The sequence below is a fragment of the Trachurus japonicus genome, chromosome 10 (assembly GCF_045865225.1).
Source record: "Trachurus japonicus isolate A0001 chromosome 10, Traja_1.0".
Lineage (NCBI taxonomy): Eukaryota > Metazoa > Chordata > Actinopteri > Carangiformes > Carangidae > Trachurus > Trachurus japonicus.
The window spans coordinates 19,065,994-19,088,184 of NC_140916.1; the positions used below are offsets into that span (position 1 = coordinate 19,065,994).

Below are 22,191 nucleotides of genomic sequence, written 5' to 3' on the forward strand. Positions count from 1 at the left end.
AAATTGACAATGTTGAGATCGTAAAAAAGAAGAAAAGACATCGGAAAGAAACGTTGATGCTTTGATTTTCTTTAGCCTGTATGGATTGGAGTGGGTGATGCTTAAAATCCTTTCGTGAATTAAATATAAAAAACCCAGACAATAACACACGAGAAATGACAATGAATCCCTCGCGAGAATTTATATATAAAATATTATTTCACTGTTTGCTCACCTGCTGGCTCTCAAAGGTCCAGGTGCTGTCGGGTAAAGACGCATCCAGGACACTGATCACCTCCTTAAAGTCAGTGGTGCTGCTGGGTTTAATCAGAGTGAAGTCACTGTACTCTGACATTGGAGACATACAGGACCTGAAGGACTGACTCTGAGACAACATGTCTCCTCCCAGGACCTCCACGTACTTTATAGGTCCGTCAGTGTTGAGCTGAATCTGCAGGTTTCTGTTGGGGTTCTTGTAATCATCACAGTCGCTCCGTCTCATGCAGCAACTACCGCTGCTTCTGCTGCTCCTGATGCATTTCACCGCTAAGATGAGGAAAGTGAGCAGAGACAGCACGGACACCGAGGCCAGAGACAGAATCAGATAAAGGGTGATTCTCCCAGTTTTCTTGCTGGGCTCGGCCGCTTTGTGTCGGAGGTCTAAGATGGGCTCATGGAGAGCGTCCTCCAGCAGGATGGACACCGTGACGGTGGAGGACTGGACCGGTTCCCCGTCGTCCTTGATCTCTATGAGCAGCCTCTGAGAGGAGTCGTCCTGCTCGGACACAGCGCGTTTAGTCCTCACCTCCCCTGTGTACAGATTGACGGTGAACAGAGAGGCGTCTGTGGCCTCTGCCAGTTTGTAGGAGACCCAGGCGTTATGGCCCGAGTCGGCGTCCACGGCCGTCACCTTAGTGACCAGGTGACCCGCTTTAGCGGAGCGGGGCATCCTCTGATGAGAGAGGGAGCCCAGGGCAGCGGAGGAGGGGTAAATAACAGCGGGGGCGTTGTCGTTCTGGTCCAGGATAAAAACATGGACAGTGGCGTTGCTGCTGAGAGACGGAGAGCCCTGATCCTTTGCCTGAACCTGAATCTGAAACACCTTCAGTTTCTCATAGTCAAACGAGTGCATGCTGTAGATGCTGCCGTTATCTGAGTTAATGTAAACATACGACGAGACAGAAACGTCCTGCACTTTAGAGTCCAGTATAGAGTAAGAGATTTTAGCGTTTTCACCAAAGTCCAGGTCAGAGGCTGATACTGAGTACAGTATAGATCCTGGTACCCCGTTCTCCTTTAAATAGACATTATAGGAGGGCTGAGAGAATACAGGAGGGTTGTCATTCACATCAGTGATGATGACATTAACAGTTTTCTTACTGGACAGAGGAGGAGAGCCTGAATCAGTGGCTGTTATCTCAATGTTATACTCTGAGAACCTCTCTCTGTCTAGAGATCCACTGGTAACCAGTTCATAATTATTAGAAAATGATGGTTTAAGAGCGAACGGAAAATGTTTGGGAAGCCGTAGACTCACTTTACCGTTAGAACCAGAGTCAAGGTCTCGAGCACCGATCAAAGCCACTACTGTGCCACTTTTTGCGTCTTCACGTACTGGACTGGGTTTTGAAGTGAGAACAATTTCTGGAGCGTTATCATTTACGTCCTCAACATCTAGCTGTACACGGCAGTGACCCTCCATTTCGGGGACACCTTTGTCTTTAGCAGTTATATCGATAAGATACGATTTATACCTTTCATAATCTAATGATCCTTTTAATACAATTTCTCCTGTTATGTCGTTTATTTCAAATGTTGATGACACAAATTCTGGGGTGCGGGACCCGAAAGAATATTTCACTTCACCATTAAGACCATCGTCAGCATCTGTGGCTGTAAGTTTTATTACAAACGTTCCCTTAGTGCTGTTCTCCTTTAAAGAGACTTTGTATTCATTTTCGTTAAACACTGGAAAATTGTCGTTAATATCAAGCACAGTAATGGTGATCTTACACGTTCCCGATGTCACTGGGTTTCCTCCATCTAATGCTGTCAACAACAGATGATGGACAGCGTTATTTTCTCGGTCTAATGGTTTTTCTAATATTAACTCTGGCACGGCTTTCCCGTTTTTCGTGTCTTTAAACTTTAGAGAAAAATAATCATTTTTGCTAAGAGAGTATGTTTTTAAAGAATTGGCTCCAACATCTGGGTCTTCTGCACTCTCCAAAGGAAAGCGTTTGCCAAGCGCAACGGATTCTGGTATTTTAAGGCTGATCTCCTGTGTAAGAAAACGAGGTGAATTGTCATTTATGTCTCTTATTTCCACTTCAAATCGATGAGACTGCAAAGGATTTTCAACAACTACTTGCAGAGGTAGAACACAGCTGGCGCTTTGTCCACACAAAGCCTCTCTGTCTATTCTGTCATTCACCACCAGCTCGCCCTTCCCCGCATCCACACTGAAATACTGCTCACCAGCCTCAGAGGCGACTCGCAGTTTACGGTCAAAAATGTCAGATAATCCCAAACCCAGATCTTTGGCCAGATTTCCTACCACAGAACCCTGTTTTAGTTCCTCTGGGATGCTGTAACGAGTCTGTCCGTCTATTGTAGTCCACAAGAGAAAGAAATGATGCCACCAAAGCGCCTGCCATCTCCAGTCTCGGTATCCCATTCTCTTTGTCATCCTTGATCCGTTATAGCACATTAATTCCAATCGGGATATCATTTATAGCTGTACTGGAATCCTTGATAGTAGGAAAAAATCCCAAACAAACGGTATCACAGTGTGTAAGCATGGTTGAAAGCTGATTTTTCTTGTTTAAATCTTAGAAAACGTGAACGCATTGCTGTCTCTCCCCCAGCTCATCGCATTCTAAGTGTTACAGCGCAGAGGCTGCAGGGGGGCAGGGAGTAGATTGCTTTGTACAGTCCTGAATCCTATTGGTGCACAGCATCCATATCTACCATCCAATAAGAGGGGAACAGATCGACACTCTTAAAGTGGCAGCAAATATTCTCTCTGTGTGCTTGTTTCTGTGTGAGTATGACACATTTCTGATATGGAAAAATACCTGGTATCTTATAATTATCAGTGGAAAGTGGAAATAGATAATGCATCACGGGAAAATGCACAAGCATAATAAACACTGAATATTTATCTCGTCTCAATGTGAGTGTGAACAATAGCCCCAATACATTCACAATGTTATAACGCTACACAACATTAGCCACGTCTCACAGTCGCTGTCCGCTCTAATGGTGCTGAATTGTTCCAATGTGTTTGTGTAACAATACATTTTTACATGCCTGAAAACCGGCATTATTATTTTTTCTGGGGCATCAAAAACATTTCTATTTGCTTTTCAACAATGAAATCGAAATTTATGAAAGAGACATGCAAAACTGTGATGATTCAGATGAATTATATGATTACATCTTCTACACAATAAAATGGCTATGATGTTTACATTGTCATGATTACAATTCACTGCTGTTTCCTGCTCACCTGCTGGCTCTCAAAGGTCCAGGTGCTGTCGGGTAAAGACGCATCCAGGACACTGATCACCTCCTTAAAGTCAGTGGTGCTGCTGGGTTTAATCAGAGTGAAGTCACTGTACTCTGACATCGGAGACATACAGGACCTGAAGGACTGACTCTGAGACAACATGTCTCCTCCCAGGACCTCCACGTACTTTATAGGTCCGTCAGTGTTGAGCTGAATCTGCAGGTTTCTGTTGGGGTTCTTGTAATCATCACAGTCGCTCCGTCTCATGCAGCAACTACCGCTGCTTCTGCTGCTCCTGATGCATTTCACCGCTAAGATGAGGAAAGTGAGCAGAGACAGCACGGACACCGAGGCCAGAGACAGAATCAGATAAAGGGTGATTCTCCCAGTCTTCTTGCTGGGCTCGGCCGCTTTGTGTCGGAGGTCTAAGATGGGCTCATGGAGAGCGTCCTCCAGCAGGATGGACACCGTGACGGTGGAGGACTGGACCGGTTCCCCGTCGTCCTTGATCTCTATGAGCAGCCTCTGAGAGGAGTCGTCCTGCTCGGACACAGCGCGTTTAGTCCTCACCTCCCCTGTGTACAGATTGACGGTGAACAGAGAGGCGTCTGTGGCCTCTGCCAGTTTGTAGGAGACCCAGGCGTTATGGCCCGAGTCGGCGTCCACGGCCGTCACCTTAGTGACCAGGTGACCCGCTTTAGCGGAGCGGGGCATCCTCTGATGAGAGAGGGAGCCCAGGGCAGCGGAGGAGGGGTAAATAACAGCGGGGGCGTTGTCGTTCTGGTCCAGGATAAAAACATGGACAGTGGCGTTGCTGCTGAGAGACGGAGAGCCCTGATCCTTTGCCTGAACCTGAATCTGAAACACCTTCAGTTTCTCATAGTCAAACGAGTGCATGCTGTAGATGCTGCCGTTATCTGAGTTAATGTAAACATACGACGAGACAGAAACGTCCTGCACTTTAGAGTCCAGTATAGAGTAAGAGATTTTAGCGTTTTCACCAAAGTCCAGGTCAGAGGCTGATACTGAGTACAGTATAGATCCTGGTACCCCGTTCTCCTTTAAATAGACATTATAGGAGGGCTGAGAGAATACAGGGGGGTTGTCATTCACATCACTGATGATGACTGGTATAGTTTTCTTACTGGACAGAGGAGGAGAGCCTGAATCAGTGGCTGTTATCTCAATGTTATATTCGGAAATATTTTCTCTATCTAAAATTCCTCTGGTAACAAGTGCGTAGTTTCGTGAGAACGACGGTTTCAGGGCAAACTGAGATTTCTTAGGGAGCTGCAGTGTTACTTTACCATTATCACCAGAGTCAAGATCTCGAGCACTGAGCAAAGCAACCACGGTGCCATCAGGCGAGTCTTCGCGCACTGGTTTTGGATGAGAGGTGAGTATTATTTCTGGGGGATTATCGTTGACATCTAAAACTTCAACGTGCACAGTACAGTGCCCCTCCATTCTCGGAATGCCTTTGTCTTTTGCACTTATGTCTATTTCATAATTTGAAGTTGATTCAAAATCTAATTTTCCTTTAAGAAAAATAGCTCCCGATACTGGATCAATACTAAAAACAGAGATAACATTATCTGATGTGTGCGCTCCAAACGAGTATTCTATTTCTCCGTTTTGACCATCGTCCATATCTGAGGCTTTCGTTTGTGCAATCAATGCACCTTCTGCAATATTTTCATTAACAGACACTTTATATAAGTTTTTCTCAAAAGCTGGAACGTTATCGTTTATGTCAAGAACTTTAATAGATATTTGAGAGGTTCCTGATCTCATTGGATTGCCTCCATCTAGGGCTGTCAACGAAAGCTGATGAAGAGCCTTTTTCTCTCGGTCTAAAAGTTTTGCTAAAACCAGTTCAGGGACTTTTCTACCACCGGCAACCTCTTTAATTCTAATATTAAAACAGTCGTCTTTACTGAGAGTGTAGGATTTCAATGAATTACTGCCCACATCTGGGTCTATGGCGCTTTCTAATGGGAACCGAACACCTACAACTGTAGATTCAGCTATCTCCAATGTGATATCATTTGATGGGAATCTGGGCGAATTATCATTAATGTCTTGTATTTCAACTTCAACTCGAAAAAGTTGTAAAGGATCTTCAATTACAACCTGCAAAGGCAACACACAGCTGGCGCTTTGTCCACATAAAGCCTCTCTGTCTATCCTGTCATTCACCACCAGCTCGCCCTTCCCCGCATCCACACTGAAATACTGCTCACCAGCCTCAGAGGCGACTCGCAGTTTACGGTCGAAAATCTCAGATAATCCCAAACCCAGATCTTTGGCTAGATTTCCTACCACAGAACCCTGTTTTAGTTCCTCTGGGATGCTGTAACGAGTCTGTCCGTCTATTGTAGTCCACAAGAGAAAGAAATGATGCCACCAAAGCGCCTGCCATCTCCAGTCTCGGTATCCCACTCTCTTTGTCATCTCTGGTCCGTTATAACACATTAATTCCAGTCGACACAGTGCATAGAAAAATCACAAAATCCATCATCGCGGGTATTATTCCTATGGAACAGTTATCCCAAATTGCTGAGCATGGATGTGAACCAAAATATAATATTTTCATATTGTAAAACACGAGCTCATAGCTCTGTCTCCTCTGGCTCTGTGCGGTATAAGTGTTACAGCGACGAGGCTGCAGGGGGGCAGGGAGTAGATTGCTTTGTACAGTCCTGAATCCTATTGGTGCACAGCATCCATATCCACCATCCAATAAGAGGGGAACAGATCGACACTCTTAAAGACACAGAGTCTATTGTGCCTGTTCTCCTTCACTCAGAGCAAAGGCAGTTAATCTGAGGGTTTTGGGATGTGAAAGAATGAAAAGAAAAGAAAGAGAGGAGATTCGTCTGGATAAAGTAACGTGAGGTGTACAACCACGGTCTCCACAGTATAAGGTGTGGAGGCAGAGCCCACGCTCATACAGTTAAATCACAAGCCAATGTTGTAAGCATCACTATGTCCCACCTAGAGTCGCTGTCCAATTCAGTGGTGCTGAAACGTAAACGGTATTTGCAGATGTCTTGAACACTAACTGTCTGCTTGTGAACAGTCTGCCAATCATGGTTTTCAGAATTTGATAGATAGATAGATAGATAGATAGATAGATAGATAGATAGATAGATAGATAGATAGATAGATAGATAGATAGATAGATAGATAGATAGATAGATAGATAGATAGATAGATAGATAAGGGTTACAGACTATGATATGACTCTTCCTTGCACCATAGCATAGCTGTGATTTTCACCAGATAAATGATTGTTTCATCTCACCTGCTGGCTCTCAAAGGTCCAGGTGCTGTCGGGTAAAGACGCATCCAGGACACTGATCACCTCCTTAAAGTCAGTGGTGCTGCTGGGTTTAATCAGAGTGAAGTCACTGTACTCTGACATCGGAGACATACAGGACCTGAAGGACTGACTCTGAGACAACATGTCTCCTCCCAGGACCTCCACGTACTTTATAGGTCCGTCAGTGTTGAGCTGAATCTGCAGGTTTCTGTTGGGGTTCTTGTAATCATCACAGTCGCTCCGTCTCATGCAGCAACTACCGCTGCTTCTGCTGCTCCTGATGCATTTCACCGCTAAGATGAGGAAAGTGAGCAGAGACAGCACGGACACCGAGGCCAGAGACAGAATCAGATAAAGGGTGATTCTCCCAGTTTTCTTGCTGGGCTCGGCCGCTTTGTGTCGGAGGTCTAAGATGGGCTCATGGAGAGCGTCCTCCAGCAGGATGGACACCGTGACGGTGGAGGACTGGACCGGTTCCCCGTCGTCCTTGATCTCTATGAGCAGCCTCTGAGAGGAGTCGTCCTGCTCGGACACAGCGCGTTTAGTCCTCACCTCCCCTGTGTACAGATTGACGGTGAACAGAGAGGCGTCTGTGGCCTCTGCCAGTTTGTAGGAGACCCAGGCGTTATGGCCCGAGTCGGCGTCCACGGCCGTCACCTTAGTGACCAGGTGACCCGCTTTAGCGGAGCGGGGCATCCTCTGATGAGAGAGGGAGCCCAGGGCAGCGGAGGAGGGGTAAATAACAGCGGGGGCGTTGTCGTTCTGGTCCAGGATAAAAACATGGACAGTGGCGTTGCTGCTGAGAGACGGAGAGCCCTGATCCTTTGCCTGAACCTGAATCTGAAACACCTTCAGTTTCTCATAGTCAAACGAGTGCATGCTGTAGATGCTGCCGTTATCTGAGTTAATGTAAACATACGACGAGACAGAAACGTCCTGCACTTTAGAGTCCAGTATAGAGTAAGAGATTTTAGCGTTTTCACCAAAGTCCAGGTCAGAGGCTGATACTGAGCATAAAATCCTCCCAGGAGGATTGTTCTCTTTTACATAAACGACGTAAGAAGTCTGGGAGAAAACTGGTGGGTTGTCATTTACATCTAATAATTCCACGAGTATTACTTTTTCACTCGATAGAGGGGGTTTTCCAGAATCACTAGCACTTATCTTTACTTTATAATGGCCATTTTTTTCACGGTCAAGTCGCCCATTCGTCACTAATGAATAATGATTAGATACGGATGGATTTAACTTGAAGGGGTATTTGGAAGACACGGTCAACGTAACCTTGCCGTTGTCACCTGAATCTGGGTCTTTTGCACTAATCAATGCAATAACTGTTCCAATGGCAGAATCCTCTGGCACAGGTGTTGTTAAAGACGTCACTATTATTTCAGGAACATTGTCATTGATGTCAACTATTTTAATTTCGACACTACAATGGCCATCCATCTCAGGGTTGCCTTTGTCTTTAGCAATTATGTCAAATCTGTGTAAAGAGTTTGTTTCATGGTCTAAAATTCCCTTGACAACAATAGATCCAGTAGAGGGTTCGATGTCAAATAATGACAAAATTAAATCCGTAGTTTGCTCAGCAAAGAAATATTCAATTTCTCCATTCAGTCCCTCATCTGCATCTGTAGCCTTCACTTTTAGTATTTCAGATCCAGGTGTTGCCTTTTCGCTGATATTGGTCTCATATACCTGTTTCTCAAATTGTGGAGCATTGTCATTGTTGTCAAGTACTATGACTTTTATTTCAGATGTTCCTGAGCGCACCGGATCTCCGCCATCTACAGCGGTGAGGATGAGATTATGTACAGACAGCTTTTCTCGATCAAGAGGTTTCTCTAGAACCAGTTCAGGGATTTTTCTACCGTCCTTGTGGTTTTTAACAGTCAACTTGAAGTTGTCGTTTTTGCTTATGAGGTATGAACGTATAGAATTAGTTCCAACATCTGGATCCTGTGCACTTTCTAGAGGAAATCGCGCGCCTGGATTTACCAACTCTGCAATTTTCAATACTTTCTCTTTAGTCAGAAAACTAGGAGCATTATCATTTGTATCCTGTATTTCAATTTCGACTCTGTGTAGCTGGAGAGGGTTATCTATAACCAGCTCCAAAGGTAACAAACATGACGGCCTTTGTCCGCACAATTCCTCCCTATCTATTCTGTCACTCACCACCAGTTCTCCCTTTCCTAAATCGACACTAAAAAACTGTTTCCCAGATTCCGAGGTTATCCGCAATTTGCGTCGATACAGTTCAGATACAACCAAACCCAAATCTTTGGCTAGATTTCCTACCACAGCGCCCTGTTTCACCTCCTCCGGGATGCTGTAGCGGGTCTGTCCATCTATTGTACTCCACAACAGAAAGAAATGATGCCACCATAAAAAGACCTGCCATGCAGGCAGTTTGTTCCTCATTATTCCTCGTTCCATAAATCCCATATCTTCTTACTCCGATCCAAATTTCCTAAATTATTAAGTAGAGACGATCTATAATCCAATGTAAATGCGTCCACATACATAACAGTCACAGTCATGCTTTGTGTCTGCATATCCTCCCCCTCCAGTGCGGAACATTGCAATGGTTAAGACGGCGAAGCTACTCGGTAAGACGGAGTAGATCCCTTTGTACAGCTCTGGTTGCTATTGGTGGAATAAATATACCCACTACCACCAATCGTGGCAGTGAATATCTACAGAGCAGTGACGTATGATCACACAAAAAAACCCTCTGGTTTCCATGATTCTTGTTATATGAGCTGTCATTAGATACTACTCACAACGCCTCTGCATCATCCCAAAAGACTTAATAAAATAAAATAAAAAATACAATACTAATGTAACAATCTCCCCGTTACCTATTACATTGTTTAAATAATGTGACTATAAATAAAAATGTTAAACACAAGATATAAAATCACATGCTACTCATTTAATATCAAGAGTTTATACTGCCATTTAACAGTTTGCCCATTACTCATTTGGAATATATGTGAAGACTTTAGGTTGAAATATAATGACTACACAGTATACAAAATATAAATGATAAGCTTTAGACAATAGATGACTAGTACATGGTCTTGAATATAACTGAAAGACTGACCACTGTATAAGTCATATAATTCTTTGTCCTTAATCCATCTGTGCTCTTCCCACTATCTACCTGCATGCACATGCCAGAGTGGCTGACAAGGCTCTTCGTTGCCTTCCTGTGGCCAGAGAAAGACAGTGCAGCCTACACACACGTCATGACGCGTTCACAGCTCTGAACAAGCCACAGATAAATAATTCTATCAGCAGCCAACGTGAAATACCCGTATGGAGGTCTGTAGAGCAAACGAAAAGGGAGGGGGAGCTCAGATGAGGTAGTCTCTCTCTCCCCTCTCTCTCTGTCTCTCTCTCACACACCCACACAGAACGTATTATTTACCCAAATATCATCGACCAGTTGTACATTTTACCGACAGATTAGAGTTATACTTACAACGGTCAAATTATTTTAAAAACCATGCCTATAGTACGACAATGCAATGTGCCTGTGTGGCTGCGGGCATAATACGCTGACACATAAAATGATAATACATTTCAGAGGTAAATCTATCCGACACAATTTATGTAAATCAACATGAAAAACAAACAAACAAATAAATGCAGGTTTTCATCTGCTTTAAAGGGAGGTGGGCGACAGAGGGAGATGTAGAGAGAGAGGCAGAGTGAGAGACAACGCGAGGGAGGGGGAGAGCGCTGAGGCTGCTTTCAGCACCACGGAGGTGGACAGCGCCACACAGGCGGCCGGTAGCTGCTGCTGCAAGAGAAGCAGCTAGAGGCACAGGCTCTCACTGAAGACAGATCCATGAGGCGAAAAAAATCAACACCCTCACTCTTTTACTAACGGAATACAGGAATACGCACAAGATTATATAATGCCAGAAGCACTAGTTATTAATGTCTTTTTTTGTTTTGTTTACTGCTGTGAACGACGGGCTTAGGTGAAAGCTCGAAATGCACACTTATAACGACACAATATATGAAAATATGTCATTCTAATGATATAGCTACAACAGGGAAGATAAGTTAGGATTATATTGTAAAGGAAGCAATGCTACGTTTAAGTATTAACAATTTTTTAAATGTTATTTATTAGTTCAGACTATTTATAGGCACGATGAATCAACAAGCTTATTGCCAATGCACATATTTAGACGCATAGCACATATATTTTTCATCACACTCACAAAGTTTTAAGACATGCTTGATAGTGTATGTGCTAGACTAGTTAGGGTCTACAGTAAGCTTATGGATATTTTATCAGGATAAAAACAAGAGGCATTCAGTTTGTCCTCGTATTTTATCTATATTTCATACAGACTGGACCATTATGCTTTAACATCCTGGACAAATGACCACTATATTACAGGATTAACTGTACAAACATTAACACTGGGTGATAACAACATTTACACACTGACACACTGCCAGTTGGCCAGTGTATATGAAAGTACTGTGGGGTGATAACTGTCAGAACTACTGTGCCTAGCCCATCTTCCTAGTCGTTGATAACATGACTATGCTCACTAACTTTTGGTTAGTATTGAAAATGAGTAGGATAAAAGTTACATGTGAAGTGACAAGCAGTGAAGCAATTCAATACAAGAGGCCAATAAAAACTATGAATTATAAACAACATACAGTATGCTTAAGTTTTGTTTGTTACATTAGTTATCTGATATTGTTTCAAAGCTGTAGTGTGTGGTGTTGTCGTTGGTCTGTATTATATAAGTTTTGACTTGTCTTTGTCTACTTGATTTAGGGCAAATGTGGTGCTGTGGTGGCCCAGTGATCAGTGAGGGCAGGTTAGATAACCTAAACACCTCACTGTATAACAACACAATTCAACAGCATCACAAAATACACCCTCCAAATAAACACCCCTTGGAATCATTTTAAACAAAATGTGGATATGTGTGCATTTATGTTTTCAACATTAAACTGTTGTAGTTATAGCCCTTTGAACCCAAAACACTGGTAACTATGCCTGGAACAACTCAAGAGCACAGCGTCTTGCCTGTGTTTAAACAGTTGTTGCTTATATGTTCAAATACTGCAGGTAGCTTTATGATGTCTTCTTCATGTTATATGTTTGTATTACATAGTTTGTATTTTTCTATATATACATTGTTGCCCATAAAGTTGGAATAATTGTGTTTTCAGACACATTGCCCCCCCCCCACACACACACACACTTTATTTATAGAGCCTTTTAAACATTTTAGACAGTGTGGTGTACAGCACCAGCCACAAGGGTACAAAAGAGGCATAGATTATCACCCCATTGCTCTTTTTATTCCTATTTATACAAATCAGTAATCACCTTGACCAGGTGAAATGATTGTATACTGAGTCCGAGTTACCAGTTTTGAAAAGATATTCACATTATCTATCAAGAATGAATCTCATTGTCACAATCATGAGAGGAGTATAAAAAACATTGTATTCCAACTTTGTGGGCAACAGTGCATATATAAATATATGCACAACAATATTTTATATAATGACTGTGATGTCATGCTCTCTGATTGCCGATATAATGTGCATGTTGGTCTAGAGCACCAAATCGAAGCCTAAAATTCAAGACCGAGCTGGACAGTACTCACCACTGCACCTTAATTCAGGCATGAGTTACTTTAACAGTTGGCCTTTCCTGCCAATACTTTTCTTAAGCCTTGTAAGCCAGTTAGTATGGAGAGCTATCTGACTGTTAAAATGTGTTGTTGAAATGTAGTGAAATACTTTTTCAGCAACCAAAAATAAATGTATGTATAAATGTGCTGAACCACTGATTCCAAATATTTTCAAAAAGTTAAAGTTGCCATCTGATACCCCGAGAAAAATTTTAAATTGTAAAATGTAAATTGTGACAATGTAATGACAAGTGTAATCCAGAGAAACAAACACATCATGTTTTAAGCATCAAGGCACTGACACTGTCACTCCTCATCTGATGTTAACAAAAGGTCTGTCCATCAACACCTGGTTGATGTTGTCATCAGTAGTGCTAGATGTTTTGTGAGGTATGTTAACATGTCTGTTGCTTGTGGTAAATCGGATTAACTGCTTGACTCAGAGCCAATGTGTGATATTTGTAAACTGTAGCGACTGCTGTGGTTTGTGTCATATAACTGTTTGGTGATCTAGAGCATGATGTTCAGCTGTCAGTGCATTAGTAATCTGTCTTCATGAAAGATTTCACTATGTGTGTGTTTCATTGTTTCAACAATGGTGATAAAAACTATTTCTTACCTTATTTGGTGATTCAGGATTTAGTAGGAGTCAGGGAGGAAACAGGAACAACATCAGGCAACAAGGGGGGTGACATGAAAGAGAAAAAAAAGACAGAAAGAACATCGGTTAGACTGGTGGTCAGAAAACAGAGTCTGGCTTCGGGAAGTGCAGTAACCAACATACTTACCATGGGTCTCACACAACAAAGGAGGTTGTGATTATGTGTGTTGATTTTACAGTCTGTGCAATATCTGTTTATTCTGCTTGATAATAAACCATTTCTGATAACTAGATTGCTCACAGTTGGCTGTGTGTTTACATTAACTGGTAAGATTACAAATGTGGAAACAATTATGCATCACTTGATCTGCAACTGTGTAAGCCTTAGGCCAGCACTGACAAGACTGAGTGGCCATCAGCACACACTTTATGCTTTGCAATGCAAACAAATACAAAGATGTTATACAGTAATTTCATATATCATTATAATAACATAACATTTATATCATAGTTAAAAGTTCAATATATTCACATTGGTCGAGGGATTGTGTGTGAGTGAATGAGCATGAGAGAGAGAGAGAGAGAGAGAGAGAGGATAGAACTTGAGGTAATCTTTTAGTATTGCTGTCCTTGTAAGAGGATAATTATTATAACAAAAAACAAAACAAAAACTTTTATATATTTTCTTTTCTTCAGTACAATGAACAAAATGAGTATTTATAAAGACAGAGGCGGTAGCTCTACCTCAGATAAATGGTAGAGAATGACACTATCACTCCAATGACAAATCACTGTAGCAGCTTTAACAAAATCTTTCTTGTCATGGTTCTACAGTCTGTGTCACCAGCATTCACTGAATTGTGTACAATAGGTTAGATCATGTCATACACTAGAAACTGGGCACATTAATCAACTCCCTGCTCAAATAGAAGTATATAAATATATACTATTATATAAATATGACCACTTCAGCCTAAACCAAAACACTGCACTGCTGCACAAAGCCAGTACCCTCATAACAACAGCAGGGGGCCTCAAGGCGATGCCCTGAGATAAATCCATGCCTTATTAATGAGATTCTCTGATCTGTGACCCTGTGTTTGTCACAGCTGATGTGTGCATGATGGTCTTTGTGAGCGCATATTAAAGCTTCTTTTACTGAGCAAAGAGGGACCTTCTAATATACTGCGTTACTGCAGTCTAGATAAAAATAAATATATCTTGGATGTGTGAAAAGGAGCAAAGCTCGAGAAATAACATAAGGTCATAAGGATGCTCTATAGAAATACCACACGTGAAATAAACAGGTCACACAGAAAAACAATGACACAAAGGATTCTACAGCTGTTTTTCTGTTCATATTATATAAATACAGAATTTAGAAAGATGTTGGCTGATTTCAGCCTTTATATTAAACAATGCAATAATCATGGGCACATGGGCTTGTTGAAACAAGGGAAGACAAAACAAACAGGGCAGCACTGATGAGGACAAATATAACAGGCAGCCATGATCCCCCCCTTCCCCCTCCCTTTTCTCCATCATCATCCCCACCCCAGGACTGAGGGTGCTGCACCTATTTGCTCAAAATAGGGGTGTCTTCTGTCCTCCCAGTAACAAGTACAAAGAACCACCACACACTGGTGGCTGCATCTGCTGCCGACCCCCTGTGGCTCAGTGAAAATGGTACAGTCCTGCCAGTGAGTCAGCTTGTTGCTATGGTAACACATCCAACCTCGCTTGCTTGCATCCCACCCTGCTTCCTGCAAGCTGGCAATGGTGGCAAAAAAAGGAGTCACAAAAACAACATGGAGGAGACAAGGAAAAGACAGAGGGAGGACGGAGGGACAGTGTTCACATACACACAAAGATACACACAGGTGTATGGTGATAATACGTTCCTCAGACACAGCACATGTTTATAGACCACATGGCTTTTACAGAGTCACTCAACAAATGGATGTAAAACACTGCATAGCAGATATTTCCCCTTGTTATCATCATGATGACCTACACAGGGATGAAATGACACAATTTGGTGTTTAATGTCTTTTTATAGACAGGACATAATGTCCTACACTGAGCAATCTCCCACTCCTTTTCTCTCTTTTTCTCTCTGCAGCAGAGTGGTGCAGCTGGAGAGGGGGAGGGGAGGGATGCAGAGAATGAGATCAGGAGAGAAATGGAAGACTGCTACAGACCAAGAACGACTGATGAACAGGAACCCTCCAGTTTCAGCCACAATATTAACAACAGTGATATAAGAAAATTATCAAAGTATTTTTTTTTTATAGAATCACTCAATTAGGATTCAATATATTAATAGAGTTGAGATAATCAATACATGAATGTAATATATTGTACAGACAGCTACATTATAAGAATCACCATGTCCATGAGAGAACATGCATTTATGTACTGCATTGATGTTTGTTTTTCCTGTCGAAAAAGACCATATCTTTATCCTAAATCATGTCATACGTATGAAAGGGGGGAGGCTGGATATGGTTTGACAGCTTCTGAGATACAAACACACACATACAATCATGCCCTACCCTGAGAAACACCAAATGTTGTCTCTCAGTCTTTGCAATCTTGACACACTTCGGCCACTGCCCCATATTACAACGTCCCAGGTAATCTCTAGTGTAATCCTATCAGCTAGTACTGACCTCCACACTTCCGCCTCTGGCACAACTGATATCACACATCAAAAGACAACATCATATGTATATTCTTAAGAAAATATGCCTGTTTTATCTGACATTGTGCAAACTAACATTATGCTTTCTGTCTCTTCAGTTTCCTTGCGAAGGAAACTGTCAACAATGAGTTTTTGTCTGCTATCCATCAATCTAATGCACCTGAAACATTCAATAAAGGTAATAAACTAGTGAAAGTAGTTCTTGCACAGAGGGGTTATCAGCTTAAAAACCAAGCTCCTGGGGCGGTGCGTGGCGCAGTGGTTAAGGCGGCCGCCCCATGTAGGGGCTACAGTCCTCAACACACACAACCCAGTTCGAATGCCGCGTTGGGCAGACCTTTCCTGCATGTCATTTCCCCTCTCTCTGCCTCCCCCTTTCCTGTCTATCTCACTATGTGCTATCAAATAAAGGCAAAAACGCCCAAAAATATACTTAAAAAAAACAAAAAAACAAGCTCCTTTACTTTCAAAGGGTTAAGTATATGACCCACATCTCCTACCAGTGAGAAGAGCAACCCAGCCCAGCAGTTGTCAAGATAACTCCTGTTGCGTGGGCTCTGAGCTTTAGTTACATAAGTAAGTTTGTAGTTTACAGTACAGTGTGGAGATACCTCCTGGTGTGAGTCTGAATGACCACACCACATGCACATGCAAACACGCCCACACACACACACACCCAGATCCTTACACCAACTACAACCCCACTTGATCATGAATAAATATCTACAAGAATACCTTGTCCTTACTGACACACCACAGAGAGAGTGTTTAAACAATATATTTGCCATCTTTACATGTCTTGTGTCCTTTCAAACAATATATCACACATGAAAAATTTGTAAGTACTAGAGGCTGCAAAAGGGCTGCAGAACACTGACAACAAAAGGATGGATGCTTCCTGAAGAGGAGATTACTCTTTGTTTAAACAAACAGAACAACAGTCCCAATGGGACAGGCCCCAGCAGTCATCAGTTGGGAAGAGTATGAAGCACTGAACATAAACATATTTGAAAGGAATCTTTTGCACTTTAGCCCCTCAAAGCAATAAAATCTCCCTGAGAAGACACAATACAAATAATTTGATGGGCCACTTCAGAACAACTGTACACAAATTTAAAATCAGGCATCTACAAACTTTATTATTTTTGCTCTTTTCATATAATGAATTGCGTTGTTCATCTCCTCTGTGGGAAGAACTCAAACACCAAGGCCTGCTATCTCAAATATCAACGACAATACAATGAAGGTTTATACATTTACAACACCCCCACACACATATGCACTCACAGCGCACAGTATATTGATGGGCCCCACTGGTGCACACATGGAAACACAGCTGCACACCAGACAGCTTGGCTAAGAGGACGGAACACTAAAAAAAGAGCCGAGGTCTGTGGGAACCAGGAGCTCCTGCATGTGATTACAGTTTTGTGGTCAGTATCCGGATTAATAAACTGACAATGGGGGCTTTGCCTAGCACGTAAGATGGCTGACGACATCTCCAACACAGGTTTCTTATACAGAAAGATGAGATATTCACACACTGAATAGGGTACAGCACATGAAAGAAGCTGAACTGTTTAGGTGGTTGCAAAGATTTCCTGTGAGCTTTGACCCCTATGGAGACACTGCGGTCAAAAGAATTTATGGTACTCAGTAAAAACGTTTGCAACTATAAACCTGAGAAAATGAGACATAATGGTTCAAACACAGTTGAAACAGGTAAAGGAGACACAGATGTGGGCAGATAATGATGACAGACTACTTCCAGCGGATATGGGGGTTGACTCACTTAACCTTAAAGTCACTAAAAGTTTCTGCTTTGTAGTTTGTCAGCTTCTATTTTCACACCATGAGCATCACACAGACTTTACTGCTAAAAACACATACACCACACAGAGCGAGCCAACCAGGCTCACTGGTTGATGCTACTTCCTCCAAAACTGGGCAGAACTTAGCAAACATAACTGAAGACAGACTATCCTGAGCCACATCAAACAAGCATTTATTCATCCCGAATGCATCAAGCTAGATGTTTAAGTGAAGCTTAAACTGAAGACAAATGTTGTTTCCATGCGCCAGCTCTGAAAGCACAAAGATATTGCACACCACACATGCATTCATTTCCTCACCACAGGCATCATTATAATGACAGCATTACTTGTGCCCAGTCGACCACACTGTCACTTTTACCACACAACAAAGGGGAAAACAACTGTATGCATGGCTTTCATTTGCAGCACACATGAGCCCTCACAGGCTCTTACAGGAGGCAGCCATCCAAGTCTGTTACTATGCTCCTGTTAGCAGTGTACTGTACAGTCTTCTACTTTTGAGGCTTTTTTTTTTTTTGTAGAAAGCTTGATTTTTTTTCTTCACTAAATTTTTCCACTGAAATACATTAAGCCTCTGTCCTGATTTCTGGCATCCCCTCATCGTTTGTTATATAACATATGTAACCCAGATGTCTCTCCCTTTCCCACCTCTTCTCTTCCACACATTCATACTCTATCAGGACATATCTCACTCTGTGTTCTTTACAGAGCAGTCAGTAATCGTAGCCTGATATGTCTCTCTCACATATAAGACTTCCTTTAGCTCTATATTTCAACAAAGAGAGCCGAAGATCAAAATGGCTGCCGAGCATCAGTAACACAAATGCTGCACAGGGATGGTGGAGAGTGTGCCGGTTACCACGTGCCTCTTCCCCTCCCCCGCTGCCTCTCAGCCTCTCAGCCTCTCAGTCACACTGCTTCTCTCCCTTGTCCTCAGTCTCACTAGCATCTGTAATTGACAGATCCCTTTTCCCCTTTACCACATTCTAAACCTGTTATTCAGTATTATTGTCTCTCTGTGCATTTTTTTTAATATATTGATCTACACAAACTAACCTTGTTATAGTGTGCCTGTGTCCATAACTGCCTCTCTCCTGTGTATGTGCAGCTCTATGTCTATGGCAGTACCGTGTTGGGAAGGGAACTAGGTCACTGAAAAAAGTAGCACACTGCATGGTTGTGTGTTTCTATGTGAGTGCAATCTGTAGCTAAGCTTTAGCAGGGATGAGAAGGAATGTATTTCTTTTGTATTGTCCTCTCACACTTCTGCAGGTCATTACATGATACTTTCTGATAAAACTATACAGTATATTATAATTCATTCTGTCAAAGTGGAAAGGGATCTAAACATAGGCAACATATTTTTTCCCCTTGGTTTATCTTTCAACACAAGAACACACACAATAGCCAACACCAGTTTGTAAATGAATCAATATGAATAGGAAAGAATAAAATTCAAGTGAAAAAATAGCTAAATCTGATAATACTCTATAGAATAGATTATAGACTCGATGTGGCCTCTGTACATATGATAGTCAACTAGATTGCTGGGGTAGTGCTATTTGAAAATAGCCTGGGATGCATTTTGAACTAAAAGTGTAAAAATTGTGAGGGTGAAAATCGGTTCCAAATCAAGGCTGAGAAAAAAGAGCAGTGTTGGTCTAAATTTTTGGCACAAGTAGAGTCTGGGGACCTATTGGTTTTGAGCAGAGTACCTCCAATGGTGAGAAAGTGGTAAATAAAGTGAACTACACAAACACATTGGGACAGAAGTTTTCAGAAAGCACGGAGTGCGCTGACCTCACCTCTGTGAATATATTCTCTGACTCTGTTTTGGGCCTTGGCACTGTCCTGGTAGCAGTATGGTCAACACTCAGAGTGCTCTGACTGTATGGTTGAGCGCACTTCATGTCACTCCTCCGGGAGTCTGCAGTTCCGTACACCTCATAACTGAACGCCTGCTTCAATGTACCGGTACCGCCGACGTCTGCGTAAAGGGGCGGGTAATATGGAATAACAGGAAGATTCCCGCTAGATTTGTAAAACAGGCCCTCGCGTCTCCATCTGTAGATTTTCACTGATATAATCACCACTAAACACGTGATGAAGAGGAAGGAAACTACAGCCAGAGCCAACACTAAGTAAAAAGTCAGGTTGTCATTGTACTCCTTGTCGTGGGGAAAGTCAGTGAACTCCGACAGCACTTCAGGGAAGCTGTCCGCCACCGCCACGTTAACAATGACTGTAGCTGAACGAGAGGGCTGTCCGTTGTCCTCCACTATAACAGTCAGTCTCTGTTTGACTGCATCTTTATCAGTGACCTGGCGGATAGTTCTTATTTCTCCATTCTGTAAGCCCACTTCAAACAGCGCCCTGTCTGTGGCTTTCTGCAGTTTATAGGAGAGCCAGGCGTTTTGTCCAGAGTCCACATCAACAGCCACCACTTTAGTCACCAGATAGCCCACATCTGCTGAACGAGGCACCATTTCAGCCACCAGAGAGCCACCAGTCTGGACTGGGTAGAGAACCTGAGGAGGGTTGTCGTTCTGGTCCTGGATCAGTATTTTCACAGTCACATTACTACTGAGTGGAGGAGAGCCTCCATCCTGAGCTTTAATGCGAATATGGAACTCTTTTGTTTGCTCATAGTCGAAGGAACGCACAGCAAGTATCTCTCCACTCTCTGCATTCACAGAAAAATAAGCCGAGGCTGGCATCCCATTCAGTTGGCTGTCCTCAAGGAGATAAGAAATACGCGCATTGTTCCCAGAGTCTTTGTCACTGGCTTTGACAGAGAAGAGTGACATGCCAGGTGAATTATTTTCAGTGATGAAAGCATTCAGGTATTCTTGTGGGAACATTGGGGCGTGGTCATTAACGTCTGATATTTTTAAATGAATTGTTTTGTTTGTTGAGTAAGGCGGGGAACCCTCGTCCATTGCTGTTATTGTTATATTATACTCAGGCACTGATTCGCGGTCTAATACATCGTCGGACATCAGGCTATAAAAATTAGTCGACGATGACTTGATTTTGAAAGGTAAATCTGGGCTAATGAAACACTTAACTTGGCCATTTTTACCTGAGTCCAAGTCTTTGATATTGATCATAGCTATAACAGTATCAGGGGCGGAGTTCTCTGGTATGGGATTAGAGAGGGAAATTATATTTATAACAGGTGCATTATCATTTAGGTCTGTCACCTCAATTAGCACCTTGCTTGTGTCTGCCAACCCTCCCTTGTCTGTAGCTTCAATATCTATTTCATAATTTTTCGCTTTTTCGTAATCTAAAGCACCAGTTACAGTAATTTCTCCGGTGTGGGGATCCATATTAAACAGGGATGCTGCGCCATCGATATGGTGAGAGAACGAAAACATCAACTCCTCGTTTCCTCCCTTATCATCATCAGTGGCACTGACTCTTAAAACAACAGTGCCCTTCGATGCATTTTCAGGAACACTTGCTCTATAAACAGACTGACTAAATACCGGTGCATTGTCATTTGCATCTAAAACAACGACATTTATTTTGACAGAGCCCGATTTCTGAGGATTACCACCGTCAAATGCGGTGAGGGTTAACTTGTGCTCTTCATGTCTTTCTCTGTCAAGTGCAGTGTGCAGAACCATTTCAATGTATTTTGTTCCATCAGACCGAGAGACAACATTTAATTTGAAATTATCTGTAGGGTTGAGTTTGTATGTCTGAACTGTGTTATGTGCCACATCTGGATCTTTGGCACTCTCGAGCGAATAGCGAGCTCCTGGTGAGGCAGATTCACTAACCTGGAAATTGTATTCCCTTTTCGAAAAGAATGGAGCATTGTCATTTATATCTGTAATTTCTACATCAATTCGATGTAACTCCATTGGATTTTCTAGGATAATTTGGAAATGAAGAGAGCAGGGAGACACTTGCTTGCACAGTTCTTCTCTATCTATACGTTTAGCGACCACCAAAGTTCCTTTTTCTGCATTCAGACCAATGTACTCACTGCCGTCCTCCGTAAATATCCGAGCCCGCCCCGATTTTAGTCGCTTTATGTCCAAGCCTAGGTCCTGAATGATATTGCCGACAAGGGAGCCGGTCGCCATCTCCTCGGGTATAGAATAACGGACCTGTCCGCGAGACATTTCTGCGATGCAAACGATGAGAAGCAGCAGCCTCCATGAAAATGATCCTTTTCCAGCTACACAACAAAGAACGCCCATCATGACAAGAGGCTCCGTAAAATACGAATGGAAAAAACAAAATATCTAGTTGAAATCTGACCAGATTATGTGATCACGAGCATATTGCTGAGCACTGGATGCTTTGTCGGACTATACAGTTCAGATGAAAAGACAAACCTCATAACGCATCAGCCAGACGATGGAGGACTCCGAGAACGGACCTTGTTTTTCCTCAAACTAACCAACAGCGGCACTTAGGGACGTAAAATAAAACTGCAGAAATAGCTGTGATATGGCTAGATAGATAGATAGATAGATAGATAGATAGATAGATAGATAGATAGATAGATAGATAGATAGATAGATAGATA

At 42.5% G+C, this 22,191-nt stretch overlaps 1 protein-coding gene and 2 pseudogenes across 44 annotated transcripts in view; all 3 read right to left on the reverse strand.

The window, feature by feature from the left end:
- The window catches only part of LOC146979773 (protocadherin gamma-C5-like), a 298,812-nt gene that overhangs the window by 21,300 nt on the left and 255,321 nt on the right, over positions 1-22,191 (reverse strand). For 4 of the 42 annotated variants that reach the window (XM_085789807.1, XM_085789806.1, XM_085789802.1 and 1 more), the window contains exon 1: positions 215-2,889. The exons of 34 other annotated variants lie outside the window; for them this stretch is intronic. In XM_085789807.1, coding sequence (XP_085645933.1) covers positions 215-2,710 — 2,496 coding nt within the window. In that variant the 5' untranslated portion in view covers positions 2,711-2,889. Of the gene's footprint in view, positions 1-214; positions 2,890-19,450; positions 22,025-22,191 lie in introns of those variants that run through there. 4 more of the 42 variants (XM_085789852.1, XM_085789851.1, XM_085789808.1 and 1 more) reach the window with 3 other exon arrangements.
- On the reverse strand, positions 2,109-6,444 carry LOC146979774 (protocadherin gamma-C5 pseudogene; annotated as a pseudogene). The gene has a single exon (XR_015036916.1). The product of XR_015036916.1 is annotated as a protocadherin gamma-C5 pseudogene (transcript).
- Positions 6,534-9,558, reverse strand: LOC146979775 (protocadherin gamma-C5 pseudogene; annotated as a pseudogene). The gene has a single exon (XR_015036914.1). The product of XR_015036914.1 is annotated as a protocadherin gamma-C5 pseudogene (transcript).